A 21,133-nucleotide genomic window follows, 5' to 3' on the forward strand; every position below is an offset into this window, starting at 1 on the left:
CCCAGAAAAGATGACCCTTTGTGGGCAGAGGAGTCATGCTGACATCTTGTGAATGACTTGAATTCCTCAGGCCCCCCTCCTCCACCCGCCACACTCAATTTAACAGTGTTGGTCCAAGTGAGGGTTTCTGCAGTTGATTGTGGAATTTGATCAGCCTGAGTACATCAGCCAGGAAAGTCTGATATTATTACATCCTGTGTTCTATAAGCAGAAATGCCCAATTTAAGATACTTGAGTTGGAATGTCAGAGTGATGAAATCAGTGTGTCTAGAATGCCTTCAGTGGGTTTCAGCTGTTGGTAAGTTTGGTTAAGGTCAAGTTTTAAAGACTTTTCTCCTCCTAGAGTTCACCCTGACCTCCCAGTGGCATAGATTATCTAAAGGACTGAGGGTGTGGCTTTGCTGTGTAACTTCCATGGTCAAAATCTCTGGTGGTTACTTATGGAAATACAAACTTAGAGGTATATTTGCAGGATTAATGGTCATGGCGCAGTAGTTATGAAGTTGCACATGATTCAATATTAAAATTCTGTGCTTTCTCCCCCACCTTAGAAAAACATCCTTTTGTGTTTTTCAATGAAACGAATGTAGTGGTTAAAGTCAGCCTGAGTAACATCAGTTGGCCCCATTGTGCCCTTCCAGGTTGTGATACTGTGCCTTGAAATAGCTGATAACTTGGTGTTTTTAGCCACTGGTTCCTTATGACTTGAAAGATCTTTTTGTCCTAGAAGCGTTGGTGCATTTTGTCTTCCTTCATCTCCTATGTGATGATGAGTGAAAGCTTCCCCATGATAGAGGTATACTAAAGAATGACACACTTTCCATGTGATCAGCTGCGTTTGTGTTGTGTGACGGGGGGTAACCATGGGCCACATGTGTGGCTATTGGGCACCTGAAATGTGTCAACTGAGGGGCTGAATTTTTAACTACAATATGTTAGAAAAACTGATCTTTGATTCAGTTATTGGAAAACAAGTTTGAAACAACTAGAACGTGACTCTACTTTCGCAACTGTGTATTTTGTGAAACATAAAGACAGATGAAGTATTTCTGATGAAAAATCCAAATTGAGATAAGCTGTGAATGTAAAATATGCAGCTGGTTTCAAAGACTTAAAGATAAGAAGGTAAAATATCTCATTAGTGATTTTTCTATTAATTACATATTGAAGTGACAATACTTTGGATACATTAGGTCAAATAAAAATACATCAGAATTAATTTCACCTGTTTCTTTTTATTTGTTTTAATGTGGCTACTAGAAAGCCACTACTGTGGCAGTTGAGGCCACAATGCATTTTCGAAAATGACAAGATCAGGAATATATATGCTCAGAAATGTTTAATGTTTGCCTCAAAAATATCCTTCAGTGGCATTGGACCGAATCTACATAAGAAGAAATCTGCCAGCTTGTCTTTTGAGAAATCCCCCAAATTGCAGTATGAGACAGATGGCACTCCACTGATACCCTTAATAGAATGTCAATATTGGCACTTGGACAGGTGCTTGTGAGAAATGGGCTTAATATTAGGTAATAAAAAGAACTTCTGGTCTTCAAGGGGGCAAATATCTAAGATCCCGCATCCCCACAAGCTCAGTATGTTGCTGGATAGTGCTTCCATTTGGTTGTCTCCATGGTAGAGTGAAGGTGCCTCACCACCTGAATCTCAGGAATCAGGGTGATGCAGCTCAGCACTCACTCATAGTGTGTCACAGCCTTCTTGACATGGGTTAGTCCTCCTTAGACAACCAAGAGGGGGAATTCCCTGGCAGTCCAGTGGTTAGGACTCCATGCTTCCACAGCAGCGGGCACAGGTTCGAGGGGGAATCCTGCAAGCTGCACAGTGCAACCCAAAATAAATAAATAAACCAGTAGCTCTTAGACAATCAAGAGGAAAAAGGCTCAAGATGCAAGTGGTTAGTTGGCTGCATGCAAGAGTGAATGACTTTTAGTTGAAATAAAATCAGTCAAAAATCCCTACTTTTTTATAGTGAGTAGAAGGTTGGAGGGCTTGCAGGTACCTACAGTGGAGGGAGGGGGTTGCCCTTGAGTTTAGGTTGGCACTGAGGATGAAATAGGGAAGAGGCAGGAAAAGGAAACTTTTCTGGAGCTAGACATAATAGGCACGTTAGCCATCCATCAGAAGGTAGAATAGTAGGAAAGAACAGAAACCTTGAAATCATGTAGACATGAGTTTAAATCCCGGCTCTGTTGATTTTTTTTTTTCTTCCTTGTATAGATATTGGAAAGACACAAAAATATTTGGTTCCTTTTTACTTATTATCATAACACTTATTTTGTCATTTTGGGGGTCAAAATGAACACAGCGTTAGTATTTTTAGGATCATTAAAGTAACGTATAATTCTTTTTTTTTTTTACATCTTTATTGGAGTATAATTGCTTTACAATGGTGTGTTAGTTTCTGCTTTATAACAAATTGAATCATTTATACATATACATATGTTCCCATATCTCTTCCCTCTTGCGTCTCCCACCCTCCCTATCCCACCCCTCCAGGCGGTCACAGAGCACCGAGCTGATCTCCCTGTGCTATGTGGCTGCTTCCCACTAGCTATCTACCTTATCTGTTGATTATTGACTATGTTACTGCTTTACCTTTCTGAACCTCAGTTTCCTTATATACCAAATGGGGAAAGCAGTAGGTACTATATCTTTGATTTCTGAGCAAGCAGTAAAGCAAACATGTAAAGAACTAAGAAAAATGCTAGCATAGAACATAAAAATGGCCACAAATTCTTCCTCTCCCTTCATCCATGCCATTTCAATGTGAAGCTGCAATTTGCATCAAGGGGTAGAGCTTATTTCTCCATTTGGCTTCCTGTGTGACTTGTTTTGGCCAGTGTATCTTTAGCAAGAGGCTTGAAAAGCATTTGTACACTGCGGCTTGCCCTCTTGCTGCTCTTTGGAAACCTATGGCCACCTCCTCATGAATAAGCCAGGGCTAGCCTGCTGGATGAGGAGAAGCACATGCCCATACCCAAGCCACCAGCTGGACAACCGTCACACACATGGGAGAAGCCACCGATCACCAGCGGACTGCAGAGGTGTGAGGGTGCCCAGCTGGGACCAACTGAAAGAACCCAAAAGCCCCGACACAGAATTGTAAACTCTGAAATTGTTGCTTTTTTAAGCCACTAAATTTTGAGGTGGTTTGTTACACTGCAAAAACTAATTGATGCACGTTATATATTCACATAGACATGTCTAAGTACAGAATGTACAATCATTAATATCAAGGACTTTATGTGCTACTGATGTAATATAAAAGATTTTACCTGAAATTCAAAAAAACCCCCAAAATGATAAATATCAAGTACTAATCCATGGAGCTAGTTTTTTTTATTTTCTTTCTTTTTATTTTTGTTTTGTTTTTCTTCTTCCTGAAGATACCTTCCTATTAGCTATGCATTGTTTTGACATTCGTGAGTGTGAGAGAACTGGTGAAAATATCATGAGTTGGTGTGTTTCTGAATCTTCGCTAGGCTGAAATACTCTGCCTAGTAATGTGTTCATTTCCCCCTCTTTTTTCAATTTATACAGGTATTTTGTCAAACTCTGACATGATTTTTCATTAGAAAAACGCATACATTCACATGATGAGCTATCAAGATCAAACCTACCAAAAGCCTAAGATTAAAAAGACTCACAGTACTGGGCTTCCCTGGTGGCGCAGTGGTTGAGAGTCTGCCTTCCGATGCAGGGGACATGAGTTCGTGCCCCCGTCCGGGAAGATCCCACATGCCGCGGAGAGGCTGGGCCCGTGAGCCATGGCCACTGAGCCTGTGCGTCCGGAGCCTGTGCTCCGCAACAGGAGAGGCCACAACAGTGAGAGGCCTGCGTACCGCAAAAAAAAAAAAAAAAAAAAGACAGTACTAAATAATGGTAAGGATGTGGAGCAATGGGAATGTTCCTATCTAGCCAGTGTGATTGTAGATTGGTACAACCACTCAGGAAACCTGTTTGACAATATCTTCTAAATTTGAATATAATAATACATTATTATCCAGCAGTTTCTCTTCTTAGTGTATACTCAGCAGAAATGTATACATAGGTGAACCAAAATACGTGACAAGAATTTTCATAGCTACATTATCCATGACACCCCCAAACTCGAAATAGTCCAAATGTCCCTGAACAGTTGAATGCGTAAATACATCGTGTAATATTCATATAACAGAGTACCACATAGCAATGAAGAAGAAAACTGGTGCTATACGTAATAACATGAATAAACCTCACTAACATGATGTTGAATGATAGAAGGCAGACGCAAGAATACATATTGTATGACTCCCCTTATGTAAAGGTAATATCCATTTTTAAAAAAAAATTTATTAGAGTATAGTTGATTTATAATGTGTTAGTTTCAGCTGTACAGCAAAGTGATTCAGTTATACATATATTCATTCTTTTTCAGGTTTTTTCCCATATAGATTATTACAGAATATTGAGTAGACTTCTCTGTGCTATACAGTGGGTCCTTGTTGGTTACCTGTTTTATACATAGTAGTGTCTGTATGTTACTCCCAAGTTCCTGATTTATTCCTCCTCCACAATGTTTCCCCTTTGGTAACCACAGGTATGATTTCAATACCTGTTCGTCTGTTTCTGTTTTGTAAATAAGTTCGTTTTTATCATTTTTTAAAAATTAGATTGCACTTATAGATGTAGAAGACAATTTTATGGTTACCAGGGAGGAAAGGGGAGGAGGGATAAATTGTGAGATTGGGATTGACATATACATACTACTATATATAAAATAGATAACTAATAAGGACCTACTGTATAGTACAGGGAACTCTACTGAATACTCTGTAATGACCTACATGGAAAAGGTGTCTAAAAAAGAATGGACACATGTATTTGTATAACTGATTCACAGTGCTGTACAGCAGAAAGTAACACAACATTGTAACCCAACTATACTTCAATAAAACTTTTTTAAAAAGAAAAACTTTAGATTCCACATATGAGTGATATCATATGATATTTGTCTTTCTCTGTCTGATTTACTTCAGTTAGTATGATAATCTCTAAGTCCATCTGTGTTGCTGCAAATGACATTATTTTGGTTCTTTTTATATGGCTGAGTACTATTCCATTGTACATCTGTACCACATATTCTTTATTCATTCCTCTGTCGATGGACTTTTAGGTTGCTTCCATGTCTTGGCTGTTGTAAATAGAGCTTCAATAAACAATGGGGTGCATGTATTTTTTGAATTATGGTTTTCTCCAGGTATATGCCCAGGAGTGGGATTGCTGGATCATATGGTAGTTCTATTTTTAGTTTTTTAAGGTACTGCCATACTGTTCTCTATAGTGGTTGTACCAATTTACATTCCCACCAACAGTGTAGGAGGGTTCCCTTTTCTCCACACCCTCTCCAGCATTTCTTGTTTGTAGACTTTTTGATGATGCCCATTCTAACCAGTGTGAGGTGATACCTCATTGTAGTTTTGATTTGCATTTCTCTAATAATTAGTGACGTTGAGCAGTTTTTCATGTGCCTCTTGGCCACCTGTATGTCTTTGGAGAAATGTCTATTTAGGTCATACGCCCATTTTTTGATTGGGTTGTTTGGGTTTTTTTGACATAGAGCTGCATGAGCTGTTTATATATTTTGGAGATTAACCCCTTGTCAGTCACTTCGTTTGCAAATATTTTCTCCCATTCTGTGGGTTGTCCTTTTGTTTATGGTTTCCTTTGCTGTGCACAAGTCTTTAAGTTTAATTAGATCCTATTCGTTTATTTTTGTTTTTATTTTCATTACTCTAGGAGGTGGATCCAAAAAGATATTGCGATTTATGTCAGAGAGTGTTCTGCCTACGTTTTCTTTTCAGAGTTTTATAGTGCCCAGCCTTACATGTAGGTATTTGATCCATTTTGAGTTTATTTTTGTGTGTGGTGTTAGAGAATGTTCTAATTTCATTCTTTTACAGGTAGCTGTCCAGTTTTCCCAACACCGTTTATTGAAGAGACTGTCTTTTCTCCATTGTATATTACTGCCTCCTTTGTCATAGATTAATTGACCATAGGTGCGTGGGTTTATTTCTGGGCTTTCTATCCTGTTCCATTGATCTCTATTTCTGTTTTTGTGCCAATACCATACTGTTTTGATTACTGTAGCTTTGTAGTATAGTCTGAAGTCAGGGAGCCTGCTTTGGCTATTCGGGGTCTTTTGTGTTTCCATACAAATTGTGAAATTTTTTGTTCTAGTTCTGTGAAAAATGCCATTGGTAATTTTTTTTATTAATTAACTAATTTATGGCTGTGTTGGGTCTTTGTTTCTGTGCAAGGGCTTTCTCTAGTTGTGGCAAGCGGGGGCCACTCTTCATCGTGGTGCACGGGCCTCAGTGTCGTGGCCTCTCTTGTTGCGGAGCACAGGCTCCAGATGCGCAGGCTCAGTAATTGTGGCTTATGGGCCCAATTGCTCCGCGGCATGTGGGATCTTCCCAGACCAGAGTTCGAACCCGTGTCCCCTGCATTGGCAGGCAGATTCTCAACCACTGTGCCACCAGGGAAGCCCGCCATTGGTAATTTGATGGGGATTGCACTGAATCTGTTGAATGCCTTGGGTAGTATAGTCATTTTCACAATGTTGATTCTTCCAGTCCAAGAGCATGGTATATCTTTCCATTTGTTGTGTCATCTTTGGTTTCTTTCATTAGTGTCTTATAGGTTTTGTAGTACAAGTGTTTTGCCTCCTTAGGTAGGTTTATTCATAGGCATTTTATTCTTTTTGATGTGACGGTAAATGGGATTGTTTCCTTAATTTATGTTTTTGATCTTTCATTGTTAGTGTATAAGAATGCAAGAGATTGCTGTGTATCAATTTTGTTGTTGTTGGGGTTTTTTTGGCCGTGCCACACAGCTTGCAAGATCTCAGTTCCCCAACTAGGTATTGAACCTGCATCCTTGGCAGTGAAAGCACAGAGTCCTAACCACTGGACCGCCAGGAAATTCCATTGATTTTGTATCCTGCGACTTGTTGAATTCATTGATGAGCTCTAGTAGTTTTCTGGTAGCATCTTTAGGATTTTCTGTGTATAGTATCATGTCATCTTACAGTTTTACTTCTTTTCCAATTTGGATTCCTTTTATTTCTTTTTCTTCTCTGATTTCCCTGGCTAAGACTTTCAAAACTGTGTTGAATAAAAGTGGCAACAGTGGACATCCTTGTCTTGTTCCTGATCTTAGAGGGAATGCTTTCACCTTTTCACCATTGAGAGTGATGTTAGCTGTGGGTTTGTGATATATGGGCTTTATTAGGTAATGTCCATTTTTGAGAGGAGGGACTAGTGACTGACATGGGCCATGAGGATTTTTTGGGGGGTTCAGGTGTATTCAGTTTCTTAATTGTCTCAGTGGTTACAAGAGTTTTGTTCACTTTGCTAAAATTTATTACACGTGATTTGTTTAACTTTTCTATTTAAATTTTCAAAAGGTTATTTAAAAACTCAGGAGTTTGTATTGTCAGCATATCTATATATATTTACATACACATGCTAAAAATGTTAAGGAAGAAATACAGAATCAGCACTGATAATATAGGTATGTCCAAGTTATATCAATTAGTGAAAAATCAAATTGCAAAATATTATGTATACTATGATTTTATTTTTGGTAAAAGCAAACCAAGCAATACCCAATACCTAGGATTGGCTATAATGGTTTACAAAATTTATAACAAATTTAGTCTTTCTGAATTATATAATTGCATGTTCACTGTTGAAAATTTGAAAAATATAAAAATACTAAAGATCAGGATAACATACTACTAGATGCTAGTTTTGAGTGGTTATAGTTTTTCTTTATATGTCTGTGTTTGCGTAGGTAAGAACATATATACTTAATCAAAATTGAAATGTTCTTCTATAATATGATGTTTAATGTTGATAAAAGTTTTTCATTATATGAAAGTGCTATAACTGATTTAACCAACTTCTAGAAAGTTTTTGCATATTTAGACTTTCAACAGTGTTGCATGTCCATTTCCCTATACTGTCACCTATACTGAGTATTATTAAAAACATAAAACACAACAATAAACTATTCAACATTGTGACAGACTTAAATTTTTGTACATGTAGAAATAAAGGACTCATTCTTCTCTTGTTCTAGAGGATAATATTCACAATAGACAGGGCTGCCTACATTTTGGACATTACTTATCTTCTCACAAATACTATCATGAGTATTACCATCATTATGTATAAATGAGTTAATGACTACGTATGAATGAATCCTGAGGTGTTCATCATGCCAGGAGTGATATTAGGACTTTGTGTCTATTTTATCTCAGTTAATCAGCAGCAGCATCTTTCATAGATGTGGCAAATATGAAATGAGATATAGGCAAAAAGCAAGGGGTAAGCTTTGTGAATGTATAGTAGCCATACAGGGAAACTGGGACATAGCAATATATCGAAGATATACATAGAAGCATATGTAGAAACTATATGATTTCGTTTTTCTTCCCTTTCTTTTCTAGGTGAACATAGGGTAGACTGCTGATCTGATTGCTGTATTAGTTTGCATTTTAAATTATAAAATTACCTAGATGAGTAAATATTTTTTACTTTATTTACAGGTAGATAAATGTCAGCTCTTAAAAAGGCAGCTCTCCCTGTGCACAGACCTGAAAAATACGAATTTCAGTTACCAAGGATCAGTTTAACTCTGTTCCCCCAATAACATGGTTCAAATTTCACATACTATGGTGTGTTGACTGTGAGTGATCTCAAGAGGCACCAACTTCATTGCTGCCTCCTCAGTCCACAAAAATCACCATGTCAGTAACAGATGTACATCTTGACTCGTGACCAGTTACGTCACACCTTTCAAAGTCTGTCTGTGGTTGGCTGTCACACATTTGTTGTTTGATTCTGACATAATCAGCAAAGAACGTAGTGTGTTACCGCCTTGTCCCCAGTGAAGAACCCACATGACGGTTTACAAAAATAAACCTTCAAAAGAGGGAATTAGTAATGAAGTTGATAGTATAGCAAAGTAGTGAAAATTGATAATGCTAGACATGAAATTTGAATCATAGATGTAGCTATGGAAGAGAAAGGTGACTGTGGAAATGACACTACAACATTTGAGAGGTTCTAGATATGCAGCCAGAGGATTATAGTGAAAATGAACTCATTGATATAAATGTAAACCCTGGTTGTGACAGAAAGGATGAAGATGTCCTAGAGCAAGTGATACCAGGAAAAAAAAAAAACGTGACATTAAAGAAACTCTCAGAAATATCAGGACATGGAGACCTCAAAGGATGAAAGGTTGGCAGCCAATCCAAACTTCCAAAGGAATATGGCGACTACACAAAGCATAGGGAAGGTGCTCACTCAGTATTTTAAGTTACAAGATGAGAAGAAGGAGGCAAGCACTACTCTTGATAATTTTCCTATAAGGAGTAAAACACTTAATTTTTAATTTTCTTTTAGTATTTTAAGTTAGTGTACTAAGTATTAGTTTACACTTTTTATTTTTCTGTACTTTTATAACCAAGAGTGAGAGGGATTTTAATGTTTTAACGAAAATTTTTAGCGGCCAAAGCACAGTCGTAAGTTTGCCCATTGATCGTGGAGGTTGCATGGTGGTTTTTACGATCGTGCACTACTGTACAAAGCAGGGGCTGCCTATCTGTCTACGCACCCGTGGGTGGACGCACCTGATTTACTGTAAACCAGTGGAACAGCATTTCAATTTTTTTTGCTAACCTTTTAGAAACCTACTCAAGATACAACAAAATTATTGAATTTCATGATTTGAAGTGTTCAAATCCATTCTGTTTCTTTAGTGTGGTACAAAGAGGGGGCCTCTGAGGCATTAGTTTTTTAAACTGTAACATAAGTCTTTCCAAAGACCAAACTAGGAAAAAGAAATTTTAATTTTGAGTTAGCAGGTACAAAGGGATATCATTAGAAATGGAACAAATCTGAGGTCAACAGTATCCTTGTTAGTTTAAAAAAATGGTCCTGTTCTCTCAGAAGCTCTAAATGGAAGGCAGAATAGGAAAATATCCAACTTCCAACATGCCAGGCATAAGTCATGGGAGAACCTCAAGCCGTGGGGTTTGCGTTTCCTGGTCACCCACTGAGTGACTAGAGGACTAGAGTTCTTTTGAAATGCTTTCCTCACCAAAGCAATGATGTTTGAGGATGTCTGACGGTCGAGGTCTCATTTATCCCGCAGCTTTGTACCTGACTATTATTTGTACCTGACTAGGCCCATTACACAGTAGAAGCCATTAAACATCTGTGCACTTCCTGGCCACTTCAGCTGTGACAGCGAGTTGTTAGAGGGTTGGAGATACTTTCTGTGTATAATGTCCTGTGGGTTATGTACAGGGATGTGGGAGACTGTGGTAACCCAAGCAGTGATCATCAGCTACCATTCTGTCTACACTGAAAGTGAGAGACTCAAAAACTCATCTAGTTTAAACTCGGAAGATTCCTTGCTGTGCTTTTCTTCAGTACTAAAACTGTGAATACAGCAAAAATGTTAAGGCTAAAAGCTTCAAAGATTAAATCACCCTGAAGGAGTTCCTTACCAATATTGGTACTGGTCTTTTCACATGGGAAATTTAGGCAGGTTGCTGTTGTTTGTAGAAGCTGCTATTGGTATAGTTATCAAGTCCAGTTAAACTGTGTTTCAAGAAACACTCATTGCAGAGATGGCTTTAATGCTATGTGCTAGGAAATGTCAGTACCTTTTATTATTATTTTTTTTTTTACTGAGGTGAAATTCAGGTAACGTAAAATGAGCCATTTTAAAGTGTATGATTCATTGGCATTTTGTCTGTTCACAATGTTGTGCATCCATCACTTCTGTCTAGTTCCTAAATATTTTCATCACCCCACAGTAAAACCTCGTGCCCATGAAGAAGTCATCGTGCATTCCCCCGTCCCCCTGTCTCCTAGTAGCCGTCAGTCTGCTGTTTCTGTGGATTTACCTATTCTGGCCGTTTCATGTACATGGAATCATACACTATATGATCTTTTGTGACTGACTTCTTTCACGTAGCATGATGTGTTCAGGGTTCATCCATGTTGTAGAGTGTACCAGTACTTCCTTCCTTTTGATGGTTGAACAATATTCCATTGTATGGATATGCCACAGTGCACAACGTGTCCATTCATCCATCAGTGGACATTTGGGTTGGTTCCACCTTTTGGCTGCTGTGAATAATACTGCTCTGAACTTTTGTACAAGTATTTGAGTACATGTTTTCAGTAATTTGGGGTATATATCTAGGAGTGGAATTACTGGGTCCTATGACAAGTTTCTAGTTAACTTTTTGAGGAATCACCAAACTGTTTCCCACTTCTCAGGTTTTACAGTAATTTTGCCAAGTGTAAGGAGGGTGCACTTGTTCCCTTTCCTGATACTTCCTGTGGTTCACTCTGCCCTTTATTCAGTCCACCCCAGGGGCAGGTAGAGCGGCTTCCCTTACTGATAGCCTGCAGAACACGCGTCTTCCTCTCCTTTCCTCCTTGCCAGTCCTGCTGGATGGAGAGGCCGGTCCCGGTCTGTGCTGATATGCCCAGATGGATAAGTCTTACTGATTCTTGTGTTCTGTTTGGAGGCCAGTTGAGCTTTCATCTCTGAACTGGCCTCTAGCAGAACAAGTGCTGCTCTTTGTCTTTTTAACTTGGTTTTATTTTTCAAGGAGTCCAGAACCTGCACAGGGTTCAGTATGCTATTTACTGGGGGTTCTTTTGGAGATCCCACAACTTAGAATGTAAAAGGTTATGATGCTCGAAGAGTTTGAACTTTGTAGATGTGGCTTGGACTTGGAGGTTTAAGATCTAACTGCCACTTATTCTTAGCAGTGTCAACTTGATGAAGTCACCTAATACTTTACCTTCAATTTCTTTATCAGTGAAAATGAGGGAATCCCATTCACCTTTCTGATGTAACAGATATGCTCTGGGGCTCATGTAAATAGCAAAGCAAGTGCACAATAACATAGGACCTGACCCAAGAATAAGACTATCTAATTTACATTTTTGTTTCACATATTTTAACACAGCTTTTTTTTTTTAAACAATATAAGGTCTTTTATGGTGTAAGTAAAATACCATGTCTGAATTTTAATAACCTGACCACAAAATTCCCAGCAGCATGATTGCTACAGGAATATGGTACAGATAGAGAAGTTGGTAAGTCTCCAGCCTTTAAGGAGAAAATAGATAACCTAGCAGGGTAAGTATTCACCTCCCAACACCTGTTGATGTGATCAGAGTGCCTGGCCACTTCTCCATCTGGGTCATTTCAAACTCTGGAATTGAAGAAGTGATTTTTATTTGGAAGAAAAACATTTTGAGGCATCTCTGTAACGATATAAAGACAGTTTTGTGAATTCATTTAGCCACATCTGCAGATTACCAGAATATATATGCAGTAAGAAATGCTCTTATCTCTTCTTATTATCTTGTCTTAGGTTACACACCACCTTTCCAAACTCTTTGACAGCATTGTAGATCTGCAGTTTGAAGGCGATCAGGATGTTTCCGTGCACAGGGCCGTTGGAATGTACAGCAAAGAAAAGGAATACGTCCCATTCCCAGCTGAGTGTGAATGCATAGGCCATGTAAGATTTGCTTATGAGGTTCTCTATGCCAGAGAAGTATTGGGGGGATAATTTTTAAAAGTTGACCAAGAAAAAATCAACTCATGTCAAATGAGGCTCTGGTTAGTTTTGTGCTCAGAGATTCCTGTTTACCTGTGTCCGGTGTGACAGAGGGCTCCTCTGCCATGCTTCCCACTCTGATCATCAGACTTCAGCACCCTGCAGGAGCTCACACTTGCTCACAGTTGAGCCAGACGGGAGGGACTGTCACAGACTGAACGAGTAAACCCCAGAATTAGTAGCAAATGCCACCCAGTGACTGAGTCTCCTACAGGGCATATTGTTTTCACCCCTGCTCAGAGTACAGGGAAGGGTTAGGGTGAAGCAGCACCTTGCAATGAAGCACGTTTTAAAGAGGCTGTGGTTCAGGATTCTGACATGGGTGTTGTAAATGGCTGCTCGTAAATAAAGTTGATTGAGTCTGCTAAGCTAATGTCATGTACGCTAATTACCGTGTGCACAGACAGTTAACATCCTCTCTTCTCTCACAGCCAGACACCTCAAACACATTCTTAACAGTTATCTATAAGAATGGCTCTTAACGATTTACGAAGCCGCTCTTGGTGTTTTCAGATGATTTAGAGGAGTTGCATCTTTTTACGACGATGCTTATATAGGTTGAGTTAATCCACAGGGTAACTGAGACAGTAGCCTCTATTGCAGAACAGTTTAGGTTGAGGCAGGGGGTTCCTTAAAGGGTCCCTTGCAGAAATGTGATGGCAACCTTTTTTTTTTTTTACAAGAGTTTCCTTTATTCCTCTCTGTTGCTTTTTAATATTGTACCAGAAAAATCCTGCCAAATGCAGGGGAAGCAGATGGTGGAATACTTTGATTAAAGTATATTTGTGATCTCTGGGGCTCTTTAGGATATTATTACAATGATTAGAAAAAATCACCATAAACTCTCTTGACAAAAGTGTGTTGCTGTCTGCCTCCCCCCGGCAGACTGCTAGCTGACTGGCATAGTGCCCAGAAGGACAGTCCAACCATAGATGTGGGTGTCACTAGCAGGAACCCGTGGTACTGAAAGTTTTCACAGTGCTCTAACTTATTTTATATAAGCAAGTTATGCTAGAGACTTCTGGGCATGTAGCACATTTACCCTCTAATTGCCTGTTTTATAAAAAGATGCTTTTACTTTAGGTCTTCCCCCCCCTTCCCCCCACACTTTTATGATTGGTTCCTCCCAGTTTCGGCTCTTTGCATTTTATTCAACAGGTGTTTATTGAATACCTACTGTGTACCAGCTGCTGGGTTTGGCTTTTGGAGATCCAGAAAAGAATAAGACATGGCACCTGTCCTGGGGGACCTCTTAAGCTTATTGAATAAATGGATATTCACATAATTAGTGATAATGGGAAGTGATAATTCTTGTTATAGAGGGTCGGACAGAAGCTGATGTAAGACCAAGAAGTGGGAGATCAAGCAAACACCTCATCAAGGCTTAGTTCTCAAATTATATTGAGCTGAGTTGCCGTTGTTGGCATAGTCTCTGAACAAGGGTTGATGTGTCACCTTGTATGTGTGTTTGGTCTTCCCAGATGGACTGGAGAGTCCTCGAGAACAGGTGGCCATACTAAGGACATGGATCCCAGGGTATCTGGGATATGATCAAGTGATCCCTAATTTACTAAGAGAGCTTGCTGCTTGGTGACATTAAGAGTTGTGCGGAGTGACTACAGTAGTGATTAGGTCACCCTCTCTCAGGTATCTGAACAAAGCCCAGCTAGGAAGCCAGGAGAGAAGTCTTTTAGGATGTTGGGGATGGTTCTTCCCTTTTTCTTCCAATAGGGAAGGCTGTCAGCTCACTGACCACGTACCGCTCCTTCCCAGTTCTCCAGAGGAAGAGGTTGTAGGAATGAATGCTGTGTCATCTTCACAGAGGCAGGGAAAGAAATCAGTTGTATAATCTTCAGGATCTCATATAGTCCTTGGAATTTATTTATTATAGTTATTTTTTTATTGATATGATCAATTATTTGCAAATGGTATAGGTATCCTTTTTGTTATATAATATCATCCCGAAGGAACAGATATATGGATAAATATAACAAAGCATATTTGAATAGGATGGAAAACTGGCTGAAATATATTTGTGGGAGCAAAATAAACTTCAAATGAATTTTTTAAAAAAAGATTTTCACAAGTCGGCAGTTGTCCTCTCATACTCTCCTGCTGTGTAATTTATGACAAGTGTGAGGATGAGAGCCAGTAGGGAATATAATTAAGATACTTGCTGAAAACACTTTGGCTTAAGACTAGGAACTATGTAGATTTGAGGGTAGAATCTTTAGTAGATTTAAAAATTATCAAAAGATACATTTAAAAAATCAGTTTCCTAGACTCACAGACATAGAAAGCAAATTTATGGTTACCAAAGGGGAAAGGGGGCAGAGGGATAAATTAGGAGTTTGGGAGTAATGGATACACACTGCTATATATAAAACAAATAAACAACAAGGACCTACTGTATAGCACAGGGAACTATATTCAATATCTTGTAATAACCCATAATGGAAAAAATTCTGAAAAAGAATATAACTGAATCCCTTTGCTGTATACCTAAAACTAACACAACATTGTAAATCAACTGTACTTCGGTTTAAAAAATCAATTTCCTATTATTTCCAAACCTCTAGAATTTTACTCTAGCATATTGGCTGTGATGCTTGGTTTCTCAAAACACTGTGTGTTATCAGAGGGGATCTTGGTCTAGAACCATCAGGTCTTCAAATCTGAAAAATGAATAATGGAGAACACCTTGTCTGTTTAGGATGTGGAATTTTATCAGCCAGCTGGTAGGTGAAATAAGATGAGCAGTATCCCGGTAGAATCCAGGTTCATGTAGGAAGGACTTCATTAATCAGTAGTTCACTGGCTCGTTATACGTATAACTGTGTAGCCTTCAAGGCCATGAGAGGATGGAATAATCCCTTTTCCATAGTTAAGCCTGTGTTACAGCACTTCCATTTGCTTCAAAAGGTGGAAACGTGGCTTCTGCAGCTGGAACAGACCATGAAAGAGACAGTGCGACGTTCTATCACAGAAGCCATCGCAGCCTATGAGGACAAACCCAGGGAACTGTGGATTTTTGATTTCCCGGCTCAAGTCGCACTAACTAGCTCACAAATCTGGTGGACTACAGATGTAGGAATAGCCTTCAGTAGGCTAGAGGAAGGCTACGAAACGGCCCTAAAGGATTTCCATAAAAAACAGGTATTTTATAAGATTTATGATTTTGAGATTTAAAGGGACTTGAAGAGGTAAGCTTCATTCATTCATTCTTGTTTTATGGAGTGTCATCTGTGTTCAAGGTATGACGCTAGGAAGATTTTAGCAATCATTTGTTTAGCTTTCCATTTTATAGTTTGGTGTTGTCCTTCTTGTTTTCTACATGGGCTTAAAACACATCCATCCTTAAACAACAAGGTCCTACTGTATAGCACAGGGAACTATATTCAATATCATGTGATAAACCATAATGGAAAAAAATATAAAAAAGAATGTGTGTGTATATATATATATACACACATACATATATATAACTGAGTCACTTTGCTGTACAGCAGAAATTAACACAACATTGTAAATCAGCCATACTTCAATAAAAAATAAATAAAACAAACAAATAAAAAACATCCATCCTTGTCCATTATCTCCCAAGGATCTAGTATACCACCCACACCTAGATACTGTACATATTTTTTTCCTCCTATGTAAGACTCTCCAATTACGCTTTCAAAGGAAGTTGCAAATGTCAGTCATCTTTACCCCTAAACACTTTTATTAATACATACCCATTTCATAAGTTTAATTTCAGTTACTGTATCTGAATTTACCAAAGTTCTTTTTGGTTCTTTAAAAATCAGTTTTATAATGACATGTCTTCATTATGGTTTTTATTCTTCTATCTCTTTAATAGTCTTATTTAGGTGGTTCTGTTCCTTTGAGGCTGTTTTTTTTAATTTGAACTTGTTTTTTGTATGTTTATTTTTAAAGGTTATCTTCAGGTTGGCTTTTTTTTTTCCTGGAGGAATTCTGTGCGTTCTACACTGAGCAGATGTCCCTACATGTTTTTCTCCTTGTTGCCTCCAGGTTTCTACAGGTTTTGTGAGTTCGGGATTAATTTTGTGGTTAGTTACTCAGTCTGGGATTTACCGATCATAGTGGCAAGGTCATTTTGGATGCCATAGCTTCACATGGCTTAGGCCTGAGATTTTGATTTCTTTTAGAGGACTTTTTTCCTATCCGAAGCCCCAAGATGTTTCACGCTTTCCTCTTGCTTCTCTGAGCTGGTGGGTAGAGTTTTTCTAGAACCTTTTATTGGACTGTGTAATACTCTGAGGATCTTGGCTTTATGTCAGCATCTCAGTTCTAACTCCCTGCCTTGCTCAGGGAGTATAAGAGGCAGAGAACAGAAATGTTGTGTTGCCATGTGGGCAATTTAAACTTCAGTCTCCGATGTTTGGGTCTCTACTCAAATTCTCCTTTCAGCAGCCGTGGCATTAGCCTGTTAACCTCATTCTACTGCTCTAGCTTGGATGCACATCCTTGGCATTAGGGACTATCACCCACTCTCCCCCAACCCTTTCCCTTTCTTCCTTCCCCCTCTCTGTTTTCCCCTCTCTCATGTTTGGCTATGTACTTTGCATGTGGATGTGTTTCGTTTTACTCAAATATCCTCTGTGTTAATAAAGGAATTGTCCATTCAGTTTAACCCAATATGTTATAAGACTGCCTGTTGTTATTATCACTGCTATTTAGGTGGTTTTTATTTTTGGCTCTCAATAATAATACTGTAGTAAACAGCTTTGCATTTACATCCATGTTGCACATATTTTTCTTTATTTCTTCAGGATAAACTTCCAGATGTAGAATTGCTAGGTCAGAGACTATACCTTCTTAAGCCTTTGAAACATCATGCCAAGTTTACCTTCCCAGTATCAGTGCATGAGAATTGTCTATTGCCTCCCCTGTCATCAACATTGGGTTGATTCTTTTTTTTTTAACATCTTTATTGGAGTATAATTGCTTTACACTGGTGCGTTAGTTTCTGCTTTATAACAAAGCGAGTCAGCTATACATATACATATATCCCCATATCTCCTCCCTCTTGCATCTCCCTCCCACCCTCCCTATCCCACCCCTCTAGGTGGTCACAAAGCACCGAGCTGATCTCCCTGTGTTATGTGGCTGCTTCCCACTAGCTATCTATTTTACATTTGGTAGTGCATATATGTGCATGCCACTCTCTCACTTCGTCCCAGCTTACCCTTCCCCCTCCCCATGTCCTCAAGTCCATTCTCTACGTCTGCATCTTTATTCCTGTCCTGCCCCTAGGTTCTTATGGAACAGGTTAGAAAGCCCAGAGATAAACCCACGCACATATGGTCACCTTATTTTTGATAAAGGAGGCAAGAATATACAATGGAGAAAAGACAGCCTCTTCAATTAGTGCTGCTGGGAAAACTGGACAGCTACATGTAAAAGAATGAAATTAGGACACTCCCTAAAACCATACACAAAAATAAAATCAAAATGGATTAAAGACCTAAATGTGAGGGTTGATCCTTTTTATTCTTAGAGCTAAAGTTATTTATATTCCAGTAGCCTTAGGTTATTCAGCTAATTAAGAAAATTTAGCTTTTTTCTCCTTTAAAATAGTTTTAAAGTTTTCCATTTTGTTCAAGTTATAATAATGCTTCTTTTTCGTGTTAGATGAGAAGTAGACAAAGAGGGTGGTTTATGAAGACAGTATTTATGGGCTTAATTATGAAACACTTCCAGCATGAATTGAATGTTTGACAGACCAGCCAACAGATGCCTTCAATACAGCATTTCAATGTTGCCACTGGTACTAATATGCACACCAGAGCAGCTAACATTTGAATATTGTTAAAGCTGCAGTTTGGTTCATGAGAAGTGTGTGCATCTAAATTGAAACCCCATTAGTTTTCACTCTTTAAAAATGGTGGTAACAGTCTGTTGGAGTTTGTTTTTAATTAAAACTACTCTTGCTAATACTGTGAGCAGTTTTTAAGGTGAACTTCAGTCCTTTAAAATAGCTTAATTTCAAAACTGAAATCAGAGTTGGCTGTAACTGACAATCTACCTGAACAAGTAATTTCTTTCCTTAGTTCTCAGTTCCAAATTGAGAACTAAGTGAGGTAAACGAAGATAATTATTTTAAACTTTATTTCCCACCAGACATATTATAATTGCATGTTAGGTAGTGTTGAGATTAAAGGCAAAAATACTGCATTTTGAATATATATCCCTGCCTCGCCAGAGTCTTTGAAAGTAAAACAAATAAAATACAATTTCTCAAATTTGAGCGTTCCTTGGCAAAAGTATTTGGTTAGGCTTGGGATCTGATAAGAAAGTTTTTCCATTCTTCTTTATCATTGAGCTGTGTGCAAATCAGCGAAAAAGAGATGGAAGCATTTTGGATTCAAAATATTATTTACAAGTGTGCTGGGACATTGCCTAGGGTACTTTTAATAAGACTCACAATAAACAATATAAAGCTTTTCTTATTTAACTATTTATCCTTTCTGACCACAAATATTCAGAAATATTATAGGTATAAGAAAGAGACTCTCATTTTCCTGCTTAGGGTCAGTTTTTGGCCTCATTTTTAATCGTTGAGAAATTTTTCAGAAACAATTGCATACCGTGTTGATAGTGTTCTTATCTTGCCCTGACCCTTTGACCCAAATAGGGAAGGCTGTGAAGCCTGCAGTTACACAGTGTATATTGGAAATGAGTTTTTTGTTTGTTTTTGTCTTTATAGAAATTTGTGACCTGATAGGCTCATGCTTCATAACAGCAGGAAGCTACAAGATGATGAGTAGAGCACATATTCTCTACCGCCCCTCTCATCTGTTAACAGAAAATTTTTCCACAGACAATTTACTGACCTAGTAGGCTTTCATTCAGTGATTCATCAATCAGGCAGCATTCAGTCTGCAGATGGAAAGGAGCTCCAAAGAGCTGTAGAAGACGAGAGATTTTTATAGACCAAAGTAAGCAGGAGCAAGGAAGGGGGCATTTGCTGATTAGTTAAAGCAGGGTTACTTTCCTCGTAAGGAGCAAAGGGAAGCCTGGAGCCAGGTCAGGTAACGTGTGCTGAGCAGGCAAACACTGCTTGGTTGACCTAAGCCTGCTTTTTCTGGGAGAGCCCAACATAGAAACAGTTAAGTTTTGGTTTGCCGATGTGGGTAACGTGAGCGACTCCATCTTAGGCCCAACCTGGTTACTTTAACACATCAAAAATTATGTTGAATGACAAGGTATAGGAAAAAAAAAATCATATTGTACCTGGAAATACTGGACCGGATAATTTGAGGAATGCCTAGAAGTTGATAACAGATGGAATCAAACTGATAGATGACTAAGAGCAGAGAAAATCACAGTCTAAACATATTAAAAAGAAGAAGCTATTGCCATGATAAACCTATTTTATCCCAGTGAAACTCCAGAGAAATTACAAACTGAGATTCAGTAAAGGTAAAAAACATGTGGGGCTCATGGCCCATGGTCAGTGATAATTAATGAATATGTAAGAGGTGGGCAGTTGGAACCAGTCCTGCCTCCTGTACATCCCAAGAGATTATCAGATTATCAGGATAAAGGCCTGAGAAATACTTCATAAACAAAGTGAGACGTTTATTGAGGACTTCTGCCATGACTGTCTTGACTGTAGATCTTGGGTTGGACAACTTTTTCTGTGCAGGATGGAATAGTAAATATTGTAGTCTTTATGGGCTTTGTAATCTCTTTCACAACCACTCCTCTCTGCTGTTGGAGTAGGAAAGAAGCCATAGGCAATTGTTAACTGAATGGGCATGCTGAGTTGCAGTCAAACTTTATTTATAAGAACAGGTGGTGGGCCATACTTGGCTCATTACCTGTAGTCTACCAATTCCTGTTCTAGAGGAAAAAGCAGAACAGATCCTGAAGTCACTCAAGATCCCCGCAATAAGTGGAGGTAACAAAAGAAGAGCTTTGTTACCCATATAGACCATGAGTCCAGTCTGATCCATTAACTCAAGCGTTGGTTCTTTGAACAGATCAAACACTGACAAAGATTTGCAGTTCAGAGGAGCCAGCAGAAACAATAAAGGGATAGGGAAAAGAAAAATCTCTTGTACGACAAAGAGATTTTTTTAGAAGACTGTACAACATTACATGTGATTTTATACTAATATTTAAGTTGAAAATCTAAATTAAATGGATAATTTTCTATGAACACTGTTTCTAAGATTAATTCAAAATGAGGTGGAAAACTTGAGTAGACCAGTAACCACACAAATGATAGAAATGGTAAGAAAGTTTAAATTTAAAGATAGGTACCTTGTAAATAGAGCCCTGTTCCAATGGTTTCTTTAATTTCTCTGAACAGTGTTTTCTGTAGTTTTCAATGCAGAGGTCTTATACATTTCTTGCTAGATTTATTTTTAGATA

General features: G+C 38.5%; 1 protein-coding gene across 1 annotated transcript in view; it reads left to right on the forward strand.

The window, feature by feature from the left end:
* Positions 1–21,133, forward strand: part of DNAH11 (dynein axonemal heavy chain 11) — a 315,752-nt gene that overhangs the window by 96,622 nt on the left and 197,997 nt on the right. The window contains 2 exon segments of the mRNA XM_049714548.1: positions 12,479–12,628; positions 15,650–15,883. Coding sequence (XP_049570505.1) covers positions 12,479–12,628; positions 15,650–15,883 — 384 coding nt within the window.

Source organism: Orcinus orca, chromosome 9 (assembly GCF_937001465.1).
Source record: "Orcinus orca chromosome 9, mOrcOrc1.1, whole genome shotgun sequence".
Lineage (NCBI taxonomy): Eukaryota > Metazoa > Chordata > Mammalia > Artiodactyla > Delphinidae > Orcinus > Orcinus orca.